The sequence below is a fragment of the Orbicella franksi genome, chromosome 15 (assembly GCF_964199315.1).
Source record: "Orbicella franksi chromosome 15, jaOrbFran1.1, whole genome shotgun sequence".
Taxonomy (NCBI): Eukaryota; Metazoa; Cnidaria; class Anthozoa; order Scleractinia; family Merulinidae; genus Orbicella; species Orbicella franksi.
Window position 1 is genome coordinate 642,116 of NC_138159.1, and position 17,640 is coordinate 659,755.

General features: G+C 41.8%; 1 protein-coding gene across 1 annotated transcript; it reads right to left on the reverse strand.

Moving 5' to 3' along the window:
• Window positions 1-926: 926 nt before the first annotated feature.
• Window positions 927-11,289, reverse strand: LOC145469842 (uncharacterized). Its single transcript, XM_081453646.1, has 4 exons — window positions 10,975-11,289; window positions 4,860-5,121; window positions 2,747-2,894; window positions 927-2,425 (listed from the first exon to the last, which is right to left on the reverse strand). Exons 1-4 carry the CDS (start codon window positions 11,081-11,083, stop codon window positions 2,033-2,035), a joined length of 912 nt encoding a protein of 303 aa, XP_081309772.1. The 5' UTR covers window positions 11,084-11,289; the 3' UTR covers window positions 927-2,032.
• Window positions 11,290-17,640: the final 6,351 nt, after the last annotated feature.

The window sequence follows — 17,640 nt, forward strand, 5'->3', positions numbered from 1 at the left end:
CGAATGAGCCAAGCTTTTATATAGAAATTTCGTGAGAATATCTAAGACTTTCAAGTACCTTTTTACAAAAAATCGTACGTTTTAAATAGCTTAGCTTCATTTTGGCAGCCGAATGTACAATATGAAGTTAGTCTCCTTGACAACAAAAACAAGCACACCAGATATTATACCCTTCACTTAAACAAGCTAACAAATCAGCTGAAAAGTCGATGGGAAAAATAATTCAGTTTGTAAATATGCACTATCAGACTTCGAAGTTGCTATTCTAGTTTGCAAATTAGAATTTTTGCTACACACGGAGCCAGATTCTTAAGGTACAAAGTAAATTTACAATTTTTTTTTTATTAACACACCACCCTCAAACTCTGACAACATGATTTGGTTTGTTCGTCGACCATGAAGACGCCGTGTGGTTTTCAAGTGTTGTTTCCTTCTCCATTAAATCTGAGTTAGTGTTAAACCCCAACGGCATGTTTTCCCAAGTAATGGTCTGAGTTAATGAAGTTTTGATTAATAACAAGCTTGTGGCCCTACCGCAGAAAATATCATGTTGATCAGGCTTAAAAACCTCTAACCCTAACGAATATTTACAAGTTATTTACTTCCCCTCTCAAACGTACAGTTCAAACGCGAGGAGTGTCACGTGTTTAGGTCTAGCGTTTCAATAAAACTGCTGTGAACATTTAGTAACTGGGTACATTTCATGAGTGCTAGATTTATTTTAAAAAATGCTTACGCGGTATATGTAAATCAAAGACTGCACTTTCAGTTATTTCCGCAGAAGCCAACACTAGCTGCAAGCCGCGTGAGACAATACTGTGTGTCAGTTGATTAGTTTACCTCGTGCAAAAGTCGTTACTGATTATACAAAACTAACAAATCGCGTGAAAATATCAGACAGTGATAACAGTGAACAGATTGGCTAACTCCTGGAGTTGTCTGCATCGCCTAGGGCGAGAAATCAGTAAACATATGTTGTTTAAATAGCGTCAGATCTTTCTTGGAATGTATTCAACCGTCGCGTTGACGCAGGATAAAGTTTTGATGGAACGTTCCATCAAAACTTTATTCCGGAACATTGTTCGATTTTCAACAGACAGCTAACTGTTTATTTTGCTATTGTCGGCTGGGCCAATCACAAACAAGTTTATAGTCTGGAAGGCGGAGACGCCGGAAAAAGCCACATGGTGCAGAAGATTGCACGTGTGGTTTTTCCGCTCTTTGATTGGCTGATAACTTTGAAAAAAAAATGGTAACGTTTCGCACCTCGCGGATGTTCACAAAATGTCGGATTAAACTTGAATTTTGTTTTTCAAGGTGAAGAACACATGGAACAAAAGCAGACAATGCTACCAGGCAACTTTAGACACGCTGGGATAAACTCTACTGGCAAACTGCTCTGCTGCAGTGCTCGTCAGTAAAAACACAAAAAAAGTGACGGTTATGCCCGCAATTATGGTTTTACTACAGTTATTCTGCTCGGTTTTATGTTAATTTTGAATACCCTGCTGAGTATTGCAATAGTTCACGCTACATCAATAGGGGCAAACTAAGTCGCAATAGAAGCATGAGAAAGAAAGCAAAAAAATCTCAGGACGGCGAACGACCGTCGGCCATAAAACCAATCATTCTCGTTCCCAGACCCTTTGATAGAAAAGCGTTTAGCTCTGGGAGCGAGAATGCACATTGACAGAGAAAGGCAACGGGCTGATGATGGAGACGAAATATGATCGCAAAGATTAAACTTTACGAATGTGTTTAAGGCACTATGACCTGGAGAAGACGTGACACTTCCAGTTCTAGCTCTGCATTTTAATTTTCCTAACGAAAACAATTAAACAACTTGAGTTGGGAAAACATCCACAATATGTTAATGTTACAATCTGATTAGCTGAACTATCGTACAATACTTTACAATAGTATGAAATGGCTGGAGGTCTACTTAATAATAGCAGCGAAAGAAAGATACCGAGAGTAGACCAGAGTAAAAAGTGGTGCGAATGGTCGCTTCCAATCCCTCTACGCTCCCAATTTAAATGTAGGTGTACTTGGTTTTGGCGGGAGCATCAATGGCGACATTGACAGTCTTGTTGTTCTCTGAAATTGCCCTCACTCCCATATATGACAACAAGCCAGCAGTGGTGTTCAGACTGTCTTGCTTTAGTTTCAGGAATGCCTGAGCCTCGGCTTCGTAAGCTGCTCGGATACTCTCCGCCTCAGCGCGAGCTTTGGATAAAAGCACCCTGGCCGCGGATTCCGCGCGCTGGATTGTAATCTGTGCCTGCGCAAGCGCTTCCTCTCTATCTGTCTTCGCCTCAACCAATAGCCGCGGGCGCTGGCTTTCAGCAACCTTGATGTTTTCTTTCGCGGCCTCCTTGTTTCTTACAACCTCTTCGTATGTTTCCGGTCGCTTTATGTTTTGAACCTAAGTAAGACAATGGAAGAAACGACGTTAAGAAAAGAGAGTTTACTTAGAGAACGGAGAAAGCGAGAGGGGGACTGAGGAGAGTGGGTGAAGCACAGCTTCATTTACTCCGTTCCAGTCCTCTGTTGTCTTTCCTTGGTCGCCTCTTTCGTTCCAACGTTTAGTGACAAAAAGCCAGCTGAAAGTTAGATAAAACTTAATAACAACTTTTCTTGTCACGCTTAAAACAGTATCATACCAAGTGCAATATTACCCAGGCCATCTGATAGGCTTACGCCATATTCTACTTCATTTATTATCACTGGATTGTCCCGTCATTACCTGAAGATCTTCCACGTCAGCCCACAAGGTAGAAAATCGCCGTCCCAGGGTATTTCGGACGAGGTCCTGAAACGAGGCTCGTTGTGACTGCAGCTGAGTTGTGTTAAAGCCGCTACAGGCATCATGTATAGAGGACTCGCCAATGCTCCTAAAAGTATGAAATAACTGCAGGTTAACGAACTCAGCGAGTGAATTATCGGGATTTACCTGCACGAGTTCACTAACAATGAAAGAGAAAGTTCAATACCGCTCGAGGGTTAAGGGTATAAGGGTTTAAGAGGTATAACGGGTATAAAAGTGTAAGGGTATAAGAGTATAAGGGCTATAAAGGTACAAGAGGTATAAGGGGTATAAGGGCATAAGGGTATAAGGGTATAAGGGTATAAAGGTTTATACACTTATACCCTTAAACCCTTATACCCTTACATCCTTATACCCTTATACTTCTTATACCCCTATACCCTTATACCCTTATATCCTCAAACCCTTATACCCTTATACCCATATACCCTTATACCTCTTATACCCTTATACCCTGAAACCCCTTAAACCCTCATTATACCTTTATACCCTTATACCCTTATACCCCCAACACCCTGAAACCCTTATACCCTTAAACCCTTATACCCCTTATACCCTTATACCCCTTATACCCTTATACCCCTTGTACCCTTATACCCCTTATACCCTTACACCGTTATACCCTTATACTCTTATACCCTTAAACCCTTATACCCTTATACCCCTTATACCCTTATACCCCTTATACCCTTATACCCCTTATACCCTTATACCCCTTATACCCTTACACCGTTATACCCTTATACTCTTATACCCTTAAACCCTTATACCCTTATACCCCTTATACCCTTATACCCCTTATACCCTTATACCCCTTATACCCTTATACCCCTTATACCCTTATACCCCTTATACTCTTATACCCCTTATACCCTTGTACACCTTATACCCCTTATACCCTTATACCCTTAAACCCTTATACCCCTTATACTCTTATACCCTTAAACCCTTATACCCCTTATACTCTTATACCCCTTATACCCTTATACACCTTATACCCCTTATACTCTTATACCCTTAAACCCTTATACCCCTTATACTCTTATACCCTTAAACCCTTATACCCCTTATACTCTTATACCCCTTATACCCTTATACCCCTTATACCCTTATACACCTTATACCCTTACACCGTTATACCCTTATACCCTTATACTCTTATACCCTTATACTCTTATACCCTTATACCCTTATACCCTTATACTCTTATACCCTTTATACCCTTATACCCTTATACCCTTATACCCCTTATACCCTTATACACCTTATACCCTTATACCCCTTATACCCTTATACCCCTTATACCCTTATACACCTTATACCCTTATACCCCTTATACCCCTTATACCCCTTATACCCTTATACACCTTATACCCTTACACCGTTATACCCTTATACTCTTATACCCTTTATATCCTTATACCCTTATACACCTTATACCCTTATACCCCTTATACCCTTATACCCCTTATACCCTTATACCCCTTATACCCTTATACCCCTTATACCCTTATACCCCTTATACCCTTACACCGTTATACCCTTATACTCTTATACCCTTAAACCCTTATACCCCTTATACTCTTATACCCTTAAACCCTTATACCCCTTATACTCTTATACCCTTTATACCCTTATACCCTTATACTCTTATACCCTTTATACCCTTATACCCTTATACCCCTTATACCCTTTATACCCTTATACCCCTTATACCCTTAAACCCTTATACCCCTTATACTCTTATACCCTTTATACCCTTATACCCTTATACTCTTATACCCTTTATACCCTTATACCCTTATACCCCTTATACCCTTTATACCCTTATACCCCTTATACCCTTATACCCCTTATACCCTTATACCCTTATACCCCCTATACCCTTAAGCCTCGTGCGGCATGGAAATTTCTTGTTCAGTGTTAGTGAACTCGTGCAGGTAAATCCCGATAATTCACTCGCTCTCCGTTCCTTTAAGACTGATTCCAATACCGCAAGAATTTGTTGATTGTCATAAACTGAATGTCTTACTTGAGAATATCCAGATAATCTTCGCTGTCCTTAAACTGCTTTATGATCTCTACGATGTTATTAGGTCGGGCTCGGTACTGAAGCTTGATGTTAAGCTCGATTAGAACGCCATCTTTGTTAAAGCACTTCAGCGCAGGATATGTAATGGTCTGGAACACACTCTTGAAAATGATGAATTTGTAACCTGGTGCGCCTGCGTGGAGACCTTCCCGCTTCACGGTACTTGACAGTGTTTTTTGATGGATATTGTAGGCTACACCCACTGATAATAAAACAGAGTATGTTTCAATTACCGGATTTCACTGCATCCATAAAACCACCTTGTACAGCAAAATAAACAGTACCACAAGAAGGTACTGCTCAGTAGCTTTTACTTGAATGGTCACACACTAGGGTTTCATCCACAGACATAAAAGTTAGAACCACCTTGTACATGCACACTATTATAAACAGTACTACATGCCTGAAGTACTGCGCAGTAGCTTTCATTTGAATGGTCACACACTAGGGTTTCATCCACAGCCTTAAAAGCGAGAAGCACATTGTACAGCATAATAAACAGTACCACATGAAAATAAGGTAATGTTAAGTCTGCATACGAGCCAAGTGGCCTATCAGACCGGTGCTTATCCTGGTTTCAGTAGCATGGAGCGATAAGGTGTATTTCCATGACGGAGCGCACGGGGCGTCTACTGTAAGTACCGCAGAGAAATGGTAGGAAATTTTCCTAGCATTCCTTACATACTCTCACTAGGGTTCTTCGTCTTGCGGCCAGGGAAGGACGTCATAATCTGTTTCAGTGACATGTCGATGATATCAAATAAAAAAATAAACCCTAAAGGGCCGATGGAATATGAGACAAGCTTTAAAATAGAGTCACGATATTAATAGTGCTTTAAAAGTAAATAGTGCGTTCGAGTCATTCCCGATGCTTTCAAATGATGGCGGACTCCACCGACGCCAATATTATGGAACAAAAAAAGCTCATTATATATCGGATCACGTCTAAACACACGTGAAGAAAGACTTGGGCAGGAAAAAAAACACGAGCGGACAAAACCGGGAAATGCCGATAAATCAAGTAATCCCGCAATGATGAACGAATAACACAGCATGAACCTTCCTCTGCTTCTCCCCCTGAACCAAGTTCAGATCTACGAACTGAACTTAAAGATACCAAAGTGCCTACGAATGGATGTTGAGCGCGGCGAGCAAACGTAAATGTCTTGTTTCCCCAATGAAAGCCATCCCAATAAACTCTGAGCTTGCATCGAGATGCTTGTCTGGGCGTAAAGGAGCGTTCGATTAATCAATCTAACACAGATTTTAAGGAATAAAAACCCAGATGATCTGGAATACTTGTCTGAGTATGTCGTTGGCAGTGGGAGCCTCGTGCAGTATTATCATGTGCGGATATTAAAGTTATTGTGTAGAAAATATCGCACAATTACACAGCCGAGGGCCAAAAAACAAAGCGCGAGAAGAAACTTAGTTCATGGAGCTAAGATAGATTGTCAGTGCTTTATTAGACCATGCACGGCTACCAATGGCTTGGCCAATCGCTTAGCCAATGGCTCGTACACGCAACGAATCGTAAAAGTCCGTAAGTAACGACCTCCGAAAGAAGTGAGCCCATCCCCCTCCCCTGAAAATAGAGGAACTAAGGTTCAAAAGTATAATTATTTTTCCAATTAATAACCTGAATAACGTACGATAAACTGATGACGATTCAACTAGGGATGGTATAGCTTATTCCAAGAGGCGTCATGAAGCGCCCTGGTAAAATAAACCCCGCAAAAATTTTCATCAAGTAACAACAAGGTACTAACAGGAACTTTTCTTGAAATTGAAATTACTAAAATTGACAACTTTTCATCATTATTAACAGGAACGCATAAAAAGAACGTTTAATCATATTCAAATTAAAAACTCGACCAGAGCAGTTAAATATTTATAAAGCAGACTAACGTAGCAGTGCATCATGAACAGTAAAAATAGTTTAATGCTTACCTAACCTTTTAAAGATGCTACTTTTAGCCCTTTTCCAAATCTACACACGTGTATTTCACTTCTTGAAGTCTATCAATTTGGACAGTGCTTGCGTAGGAGATTCTCGCCCCTATCAACTTCCTTTTCTCTCGTAACTTCTCGTGCGTTTAGAGATGCGCCACACTCGCGTTTTAGGTGTGGGGATCCCAACCAATGCTTACCTAACTTTTTAAAGATGCTGCTTTTAGCCCTCCCCCAAATCTACAAACGTGTATTTCACTTGTGGAAAACTATCGATTAGCAGAGTGTTTGGGTTGGAAATTCCCACCCATATCAACTTTCTTTTCTCTCGTAAGTTCTCGCGCTTTTAGAGATGCGCCACACTCGCGTTTTAGGTCTGGGGATGCTAAAAAATGCTTACTTAAGTTTTTAAAGATGCTGCTTTTAGCCCTCTCCCAAATCTACACACGTGTATCTCACTTGTAGAAAACTATCGATTAGCACAGTGTTTGGGTTTGAAATTCCCACTCATAACAACTTTCTTTTCTCTCGTAAGTTCTCGCGCTTTTAGAGATAAGCCACACTCGCGTTTTAGGTGCAGGAATCCCAACCAATGCTTATCTGACCTTTTAAAGAGTTACTTTAAGCCCTCCCCCAAATCTACACACATGTATTGCACTTGTTAAAGTCTATCGATTTGGACAGTGCTTGTGGGTGGGAGATTCTCGCCCCTATCAACTTTCTTTTCTCTCGTAAGTTCTCGCACGTTTAGAGAAGCGCCACACTCGCGTTTTAGGTGCGTTAATCCCAACCAATGCTTACCTAACTTTTTAAAGATGCTACTTTCAGCCCTGCCCCAAATCTACAGACGTGTATTTTACTTGTGGAAGTATATCTTTTTGGACGCTGCTTGGGTGAGAGATTCTCGCCATATTAACTTTCTCGCTCGTTTAGACGTAGGCTACACTCGCGTTTTAGGTGCGGGGATCCCAACCAATGTTTACTTAACTTTTAAAAGATGCTACTTTTAGCCCTTTCCCAAATCTACACACGTGTATTTCACTTGTGGAAGTGTGGTGCATCTGTCAACGCGCGAGAACTTACAAGCGAAAAGAAAGTTGATATAGGCGAGAATCTCTTACCCAAGCACTGTCCAATCAATAGACTTCCACAAGTAAAATACACGTGTGTAGATTTGGGGGAGGGGTAAAAGTAGCATCTTTAAAAAGTTAGGTAAGCATTGGTTGGGATTCCCGCACCTAAAACGCGAGTGTGGCGCATCTCTAAACGCGCAAAGGACTTACGAGAGGAAAAAAAACTGATATGGGCGAGAATCTCCAACCAAAACACTGTCCAAATCGATAGACTTCTACAAGTGAAATACACGTGTGTAGATTTGGGGGAGGGCTAAAAGTAGCTCTTTCAAAAAGTAAGGTAAGCATTGGTTGGGATCCCCACACTTAAAACATGAGTGTGGCGCATCTCTAAACCCGCGAGAACTTACGAGAGAAAAGAAAGTTTATATGGGCGAGAATATCCGACCTGTGCAAATCGATAGTTTTCCACAAGTGAAATACACGTGAGCTGATTTGGGGCAGGGCTAAAAGTAGCATGTTTAAAAAGTTTGGTAAGCATTGGTTGGGATCCCCGCACCTGAAACGCGGGTGTGGCGAATCTCTAAACGCGCGAGAACACGCAGGAAAAAAGAAAATTGACATGGGAAAGAATATCTAACCCATGCACTGTCCAGATCGATAGACTTCCACACCTGAAATAAACTTGTGTTGATATGGGGGAGGGCCAAAACTAGCATTTTCAAAGAGCCATGTAAGCATAGTTTGAGATCCCCACAAAAAACGCGAGTGTGCCGCATGGGCTAACCGCCCGAAAACACGCGAGTGAAAAAAAGATATAAATGGGCGAAAATCTTTAACCCAAGCATTGCCCAAAGCGACAGACTTCCACAGGTGAAATACGCGCAAAATCTTACGAGAGAAAAGAAAGTTGATATGGCCGAGAATCTCTCACCCAAGCACTGTCCAAAACCAAAGACTTCCACAAGTGAAACACTTGTGTGTAGATTTGAGGGAGGGATAAAAGTAGCATCTTTAAAAAGTTAGGTAAGCATTGGTTGGGATCCCCGCGCCTAAAACGCGAGTGTTGCGCATCTCTAAACGCGCAAGAACTTACGAGAGAAAAGAAAGTTGATAGTGGCGAGAATCTCTCACCCAAGCACTGTCCAAATCGATAGACTTCCACAAGTGAAATACACGTGTGTAGATTTGGGGGAGAGCTAAAAGTAGCATCTTTAAATTGGTAGGTAAGCACTGGTTGGGTCCCCGCACCTAAAGCGCGAGTGTGGCGCATCTCTAAACGCGTGAGAACTTGCGAGAGAAAAGAAAGTTGATATGGGCGAGAATCTCTCACCCCACGAGGGGACGCAAATGAATTCTACTGTAATTATCTCTTTTTTCTTTGTTTGTTTTAAATTCTATGAGAACAGGGCTGCATTCCTCTGAGGCTGTGGGTGTAATTCGTAAAAACACCGAGTTCTTATAAATCGTTTAGAAATTCTTCAATCCAGTTCAAATTTATGTTGCTGGCACGTGGGTGGGCACTTTATATGTAGACCGTGATTTAAGATACCTTAAACTATTTTACTGTTCATGATGCACTGCTACGTTAGTCTGCTTTATAAATACTTAACTGCTTTGGTCGAGTTTTTAATTTCAATATGATTAAAGGTTTTTTTTATGCGTTCCTGTTAAAAATGATGCAAAGTTGTCAATTTTAGTAATTTTAATTTGAAGACAAGGTCCTGCTAGTACCTTTTTGTTACTTGCGGGGTTTGTTTTACGTCATTTACGTCTGCTCGCCACGCTCAACATCCATTCGTATGCACTTTGGTATCTTTAAGTTCAGTTCGTAGATCTGAACTTGGTTCAGGGGGAGAAGCAGAGGAAGGCTCATGTTGTGTTATTCGTTCATCATTGCGGGATTACTTGATTTATCGGCATTTCCCGGTTTCGTCCGCTCACGTTTTTTTTCCTGCCCAAGTCTTTCTTCACGTCTGTTTAGACGTGATCCGAAATATAATGACCTTGTTTTGTTCCAGACTATTGGCGTCGGTGGAGTCCGCCATCATTTGAAAGCATCGGGAATGACTCGAACGCACTATTTACTTTTAAAGCACTATTAATATCGTGACTTCATTCTAAAGTTTGTGTCATTCTAAAGTTTGGCATGTCACTGAAACAGATTATGACGCCTTCCCTGGCCACAAGACGAAGAACCCTAGTGAGAGTATGTAAGGAATGCTAGGAAAATTTCCTACCATTTCTCTGCGGTACTTACAGTAGAAGTTCCCTGCGTCCCGTCACGACTTCTCCCTGGATGGGATGGTAGTCCATCGTAGGGTTACTTGTCAACATTAAATTCACCAGTTCCCAATTATACACCTGGGTCACAGTGGGTGGAGGTAATGTAGAAGTAAAGTGGTTTACCCCAAAACACAACGCAATGTCACCGACCAGGGCACGAACTCAGACCGCTCGATCCGAAGGCGAGCGATCACCGCTCCTCCAGGATATCTTGTAAACAAGCAAACAAAGGTGTCGTATTTTTTCAAAACGCATGCTCAGATCTTCTATTTCTCTAACGCAGCTATTGCGTTAACAAATATTCATTCTTAAACTTGTTAACAAGCTTGTAACATCCCAACATTATTGAATCTTTTTGACATTTCCTGTTGTTAACCCAAACCGTGTTTTTTTAATGTTATAGCACATTGAAGGAATACTATGGGTTGCGTTGATTCATTGAAACCTTCGCGCGCCATTACTTGTTTGGCATGCAGCGTCGCAGGCGAAGCAATGATTTCCTCTTTGACTACCACACACGAGCGAAGCCGTAAAAGAACTGGCTCACTTTAAGTCACATCGGCCTGGTATAAGCAGGAAGCCCATTCTAGCAATGAAAATCAGGTAAAGTTTGCTAAGCGACTGGCTTCCTAAAGGCTATCAACTCTCATGTGAATCATAGATATGTGCGAGGAGTGTGCAGTTTGGCGCGTATATGCAGAGCCTTGCAAACACAATCGGTACAGAGTATTATATACCACCGTTACCTTCGTCCGTATCCAGTTTGCGAAGTGATGTCCCCACCATAGCCGATATGAAGATTATCGCACATACAATTATGCCGCAAACGATTGTACATGAGGTCTTTGAATCCATGATTCGACGCTACACTTATAATAACAGATATTTCTGACCAAACTTGCCGTGTGATGCTGGAAGAAGCTAAGAAAGTGCAAACTTTACATAAATCTGAATGACGATTTTGACCTCAAATTTGCATTTTTCTTGTTCATATGTTGACTTTAGTTCCAAATCAGTAATTTTCCGCTGAGTCGAAAAGCAATATCACAATGTTTACCTGCTATCACGCACGTAGCTCGCAACAATGTTATTTTCCGAACTCACTCTTTATGTGTTGACGTCACGAATATATATTGCAGTACAGCTATTCCCAACTGGAACTCAAGGCGCTTTACTGCATGTTATCAATATACTAAAGGAAATAAAACTCCCTCAAAAGCTTCTAAAGCAACGAGAGGATAAAAATGCATTTTCCAAAAACAAAAAGAGCCGATCTCCGGAAATTCGAGTCATTTCAAAGTTTTACGGCTCAGTCGCCTCGGTTTTGAGGAAGTTAGGCAATTTTATTCTATCGATAAATTTCAAGAGAATTCACGTGATTGGGGGCAAAATTAAATTAAGTGATATCCAGAGACCAACAACAAGGGATCTATTTTTATAGGAAGTATAACAAGCTTCAGAACATAATAGGTATAAATTAACCAGAAACTTTTCAAATCTCTGAATTGAATATCTAATAATAAATAGCGGAAAAGGAAGTATATTTCATCGGCTTAGACATCATGGTGTATGAGCCATTGAATATGAGATGATTATAGCCACTTCGGCATTGCGTATCTATCATCTCACATCCAACGCCTGCTCGTGGAACAATCGCGTAACATTTAAGCAATAGAGCACTTTTTCCGTGTTTACATAGCCTCATCTAAACACGAGGAGGGTTGGGAGAATTCGAGACAGTTATGCATAGCTTACGAGAGTTCATTGCTAGGTTGGTAGATTGAACAGTATGAACTTGAAGGGTTGTTATTGAGGAAACATGCTGAGAAAAGTCACTTTTGGGAAAGTTTGAAACATCCGCATGAAGAAATAAGCAAAAAAACAACAACAACAAAAAACACTTTTCGCTTCTCGCAGAAAGCCAATTCAATTGAGAAGTGCACAGTAACAAAAAAAGCCGTAGATAAGAACTAGATTATTTGCACGATTCCTATTCGTAAATCTGGCTTCAAATGTTGTTCCTTTAGGTCTACAAACGTTGTCAACTGCTGTGCAAGTGAACTAGCTAGTATCACCAATCACCAAATTTTCTCGGTGCCCTAGAGCGGTATCTGGAGTACTGAAGCTCTTTTGAGTTCTTGTCTTGGAGCACAACTCTAAAATCCAAGCTGGTCTATTTGGACTTCAGTCATAGAAGAACTGAGGAGGAGGTGGGACAAGTCTCAAAAATTGTGGGAGCAATTAGGGGGATCGGGGACAAGGGTGATTGGAAGGAGGATTAAAGTTGACCCGCCCCAAGTTAACTCGCTCTCCGTTTCTTTAAGACTGATTCCAATACCGCAAGAATTTGTTGATTGTCATAAACTAAATGTTAAATGAATGCCCTGCAGCTGAAATAAAATTAATATGTCATATGTCATAGTAATAAAGCAAAGCGAAAAAATAAAATAAAATAGCTTGAGTTAAACAGGTATCTCTATTAAAATAGTTTTCAGTGTCTGATCTTTTCGTTTCGTTTTGAAACTGAGTCAGCAGCATCGCGATTCTTTCTCGATATGCTTCATCAGTTCCAGTTCCTCACATTCATGAAAGATTCCAGGACCGGTTCTGGTGCTGTTTCCGCCGTTCACGAGTACAACGGCTTTCCTGTGTGTTGCCATGCCCTGCAAGCCTCCAAGCGATGGTATAGTGGTCTTTCTAGAAGCTCTCATGCGCGGCTTTCGCTCGGCGTTTTCTTCCTTGATCAGCATAGCTGGCAGTCTTTTTTTTCCCTTCAATGGCTGTTGTCTAGTGATATGGAAAGATGATAGCTTAACTGTATTTGAAGAAGCAGAGCATCCTATAGGCTTCACTCTAAAAGATCCTGCCGCTATGGGTCGCATGTTATCTCCACTGGCAACGGAACAACCACTGTCGCAATTCATAGCTTCAACACTCGACGAACTAGCGCTAGCCTTAGCATCCGGGAATCCAATATCCGGTACACTTGTCTGTGCGGTAGGCTTCTTAGTATCCATACCACGTGACTCACCCGTGACTTTCTTTCTCGAGTTTGTCTTTCTTTGTTTACTTATACTGCTTAGCGTCGCTGTTTGTTTACTGTCAAAATCAAGTGCTGGAATTTCTAAAATCTCGTCGATAGCCTCGTCCAAGTTAATTTTCTCTGTTGACTTCGACTTGTAGGGCCGTGTCGAGGAATTCGTATTCTTTAAACTTGTTGCAACATCAGATCTTTCTCTGAAGCACCAGAGTCAGCTGCTGGAATTTCAAGAATCTCGTTGATGATTTCGTCCAAGTTGGTCTCGTCTGTTTCCTTGGGTTGTATCGTGGGACGCTTCTTTCTCATTTGAGTACCAGTATTTGCACTTGACGCGTTTCATCCGATTGAAGCCACGTCTTTACTATCTTGTAACTTATCGTTGCTCTTCTTCCCTGTAATGGTGTCCTTTGCATGCTTTTGTTCTGATGTGAAAGTTTTGGCGACCGCCTCGCTGTGTGAAAATTTGAAGACAATTGCTAAGTGGAGTCAACTTCTCCCAGGATCAAAATATCGTTGAATTTCTTTGAAGAAACATCGTCATTGTTGGCACATGGAGTTGCGTAAGCAGTCGACTGGATTATTCCACTTGATGCAGCCTACATAGATCTATCTTTGGCTGATTTGCAAGTCGCTTGCCTTGGTTTCTGAAAACAGTCTCGTTTTGGGCTTGGCACTGCACGAGGGTGATAACTAGAAGCTGTTGGTGATAAACCTTGGGTGTCGCTCATATTCATGGTTAACACACGTTTTGGCTTACTGGTTTTCGAACGAGGTAATGGGTTAGTAGTACAAGAAATTGGTCCAAAGATTGAGCAATATTATGGTCTTCTTTTAAGGTATTATCCTTTGACCCTTCTTTGTCTACCACGCTCTCATTTTTCTTCGTACAATGTTGTCTCTGGTGTTTTGCTGTGCCCAAGCTCGATAGGAAATCGCTTTGTGATAGCGACACCGTGCTGGTTGATATTATTGACGATTTTAAAATAGTGTCTTTCGCCACTTCTTCTGCAATCGTCATATGCTTTGATATCCTCGCTCCGGTCTTCTTTAGAGGGCTCAGAACTGCTCCAGGACTCGACGAAGTTGTTTCATTTGAGGCAGCTTGGACTGCTTCGATATCTTCTTCTTGATTAGCAGGTGTTATGGATGCGGGATCGAAGATCTTGTCCACATCTATCGCTAACATAAGCTGAGGGTTGCTTGTCTTGGGCCTTGCTTGGCTGCAAGGACTGGAAGAGATTGTCTCATATGGTTCAGCAGCGAAGGGGCCATCATTTAAAATATACTCTATATCCCTTGCTAATTGCTCATCTGCCTGCTTACAACGTTTCCTTGAAAAATCCTCTTTAGGAAGCACCAGGTCAGTAGGATTTGATGTGATTTTTCCATTAAGTTTATCCCCTGCTTGATAATGTTTCTGACAAGAGACTGTTTTCTTGGGCGACACTTTGCCAGAGGAAATTTGGAGGTTGGATTTATTTGTTCGGGTGTCATCTTTCAAAACATAGTCGACATTCGCTGCGATGTTCTTATTATGTGTGAGTTTGTTTCCTCTTGTGGAATATTTCTTTGCACGATGTGACTTTTTCGTGGATGAAACTGCAACAGTGGACATTTGTCCCTGTGATTTAGCTGGAGGACTATCGTGGTTAAAGAAGAAACCTATGTTGTTTACTAGTTCCTCGTCGTCTTTGAATTCTTTTTCCTCGGTGGATGATTTCTTGGGTGGCCGTGCCTTCTTGGTGGTTGGACATCTACCGGAGGACACTTGCCCGGTGATGCTGCTACAGTGACTTCATCATTCAAGATGCTGTCGATATCGTCTGCCAGTTTCTTTTCTTGTCTGATGTCCTTGTCCCTTGTGGACTTTTCCTTGGCACGTCGTGCTTTCTGCGAGGATAAAGCTGTTGCGGAGGAAACTTGTTCCTTTGTTTCAACTGCAGGGATATTATCGTTCAAGATGTATTCGATATCGTCTGCTAGTCTTTCTTCCTCGGTGATGCCTTTATCTCTTGTGGAAGATTGTTTGAAAAGACGTGGTTTTAGAGAGGCCGAAATTTTACCCGAGGAGATTTGCTCCTGTTTTTCAGCTGCAGGAGTATCGTCCTTCAAGATATAGTCGATATGGTCTGCTAGTTTCTCTTGCTCCCTTATGTCTTTTTGCCTCGTGGATTTTGTCTTATTACGCGGCGCCTTTTTCGAGGATGACAACGCACCACAGTTGATTTCCCACCTGATTCAGCTTTTGCGACACTGTGTTTCAAAACACATTCAATGCCTTTTGGTAGTTTCTCATCTTCTGTGACCTCCTCTTCCCTCATCGGATAATTCATGGCGTGCTGTTTCGTGCTCAAACTTGCAAAGGGATCATTCTGCATCTGCAACAGTTTTGAAACTATTGATGCATTGTAATAGATATCCCTGTATTGAGGCCCGTTTTTCTGATGTTTGGAGCTGGACATTGAGGCCTTGTTCCATCTGAGACACAACTGAAAGATCTTTTCAACATCGTCTCAAATGCTCAACCCCGCCAGGTACTGATTCAGCTCTTAACGACCGAATAACGGGTTTTCACAAGGAAATAATCAGTTAGTAAGTCAGTCAGTCAGTCTGTCAGTCCGTCCGTCCGTCCGTCCGTCAGTCAGTCAGTCAGTCAGTCAGTCATTTAGTAGGTCCGTCAGTCCGAAAACTTCGTCACTCTCTTCGATCAGTCAGTCGATAAGCCAGCCAGCCAGATAGCCAGTCAACCAGCTAGCTAGCGGGTCGATCGGTCAGTGTGTCATTCAGTTAGTTAATCAGTCAATTAATCTACTTTTTATTGCTCTTTCTCGTCACTGCAGATAAAGAGAAAATATATTGCAAATTTAAGGTAAATCTTAATTGGTAGGATTCACCAACCATGTGGCTTTTTACAAGGAGCTCTGCGTCGATTCTGGGACCACCAAGAGCGTGCTGGACGGTTGTGATAGAGGACTTGAACCAGGGCCCCGCAGATATCAAATATTGCACCTTGAAAACGGCACAGCAATAAAATACCAAACCCAAAAGACCAGAAAACCATGATAACACTTTCCTAGGAGCCTTTTACATCAAATGTCACTGTTTACAAACAGCCTAATACTACTTCAAGTACCTGCTCTTTATTGTCCATTTTCCTGTTTTTCCTTTTGGCATAGATCGCTTTTGGGCCTGGTGCTAAGCCAGGGGCGATGGATAGACTTGTCCCCTTTGATTTCGCATCAGGTTTGCCATCACTTACGATGTTCTGGATATCTCTTTTTGGGTTGTTATCTTCTTTCTTGGCCGCATTTCGTGTGGCGGATGAGCTTGGGATTACGTTGGAGCTGGGAAAACATGGGCCGTTAGATTCTGCGGGAGGCATGTTATCGTTCAAGATGTAGTCGATATCCTCTGCCAGGGAGTTATCTGCTTTCTTCTTGTTTGTTTTCGATGATGAGGGCGGTGTTGCACTGGATCTGGGTGAATTTAACCCATTTGAACCAATTAGGTTGATTCCACTTGATTCCGCGGCAGGTAAATCGTCGTCCAAGATGTAGTTGATATCCTCTGCCAGGGAGCTATCTGCTTTGTTTGTATTCGCGGATGAGCGCTGTGTCGCACCGTATCTGGGTGAATTTGACCCATTTGAACCAATTAGGTTGATTCCATTTGATTCCGCGGCAGGTTGGTTGATATTCTCTTCCAGTGTGGTTGTTTCATCTAGGACTTCTGGAATCTCCTTCTCTACAATTCTATCAATTTTGTCAGTCACTCACAGTATGATCTCGTCTTTGCAATTAGGCTGACGTGTACTGCCCTTTTTCTTAAGTCGTCTTATTGCACCGGAGGAGCAAGGCTTCAATCCAATGACGTTGTTGTCTCCATCCTCATTTTCGGTGGACGACTCTTCACTCCATTCTGTATTCCAGCGAGGCTTATGCACCAGACATTCCCAACTTTCCTTCCGCTCTCCTGGGCGATGTTTTGCCTCCCATGTGGGATCTACACCAGTCTCAATAAATGCACTTATTGAGCACTTTTCGTTAAAATCTACCACACTCGCCGTCTCCACAGCTTTTTCAAGGCGTGAACGTGTATCTTCAACATGGCTCGCCACCGCGGAATCTTGCTCGCATTCGTTTTTAGTTGGAAATAAACTCGGCGAGCTATTAACTGAAACAAAGTGTCGTGATGACAATGCTCCTGTTTCTTTTGCGGTTGTAGAACAACAGACGCCCATATTTTAGCTGTGAAATTACTTTTTTCTCGGACAAATCAGTTGTACAACTTCTCTCAAGAATTTTTGTTTGAATCTGAATTTCCCTTTATGACGCTTGTTGTACGTAACTGCGCGAGCCTGAAGTCGAAAGAA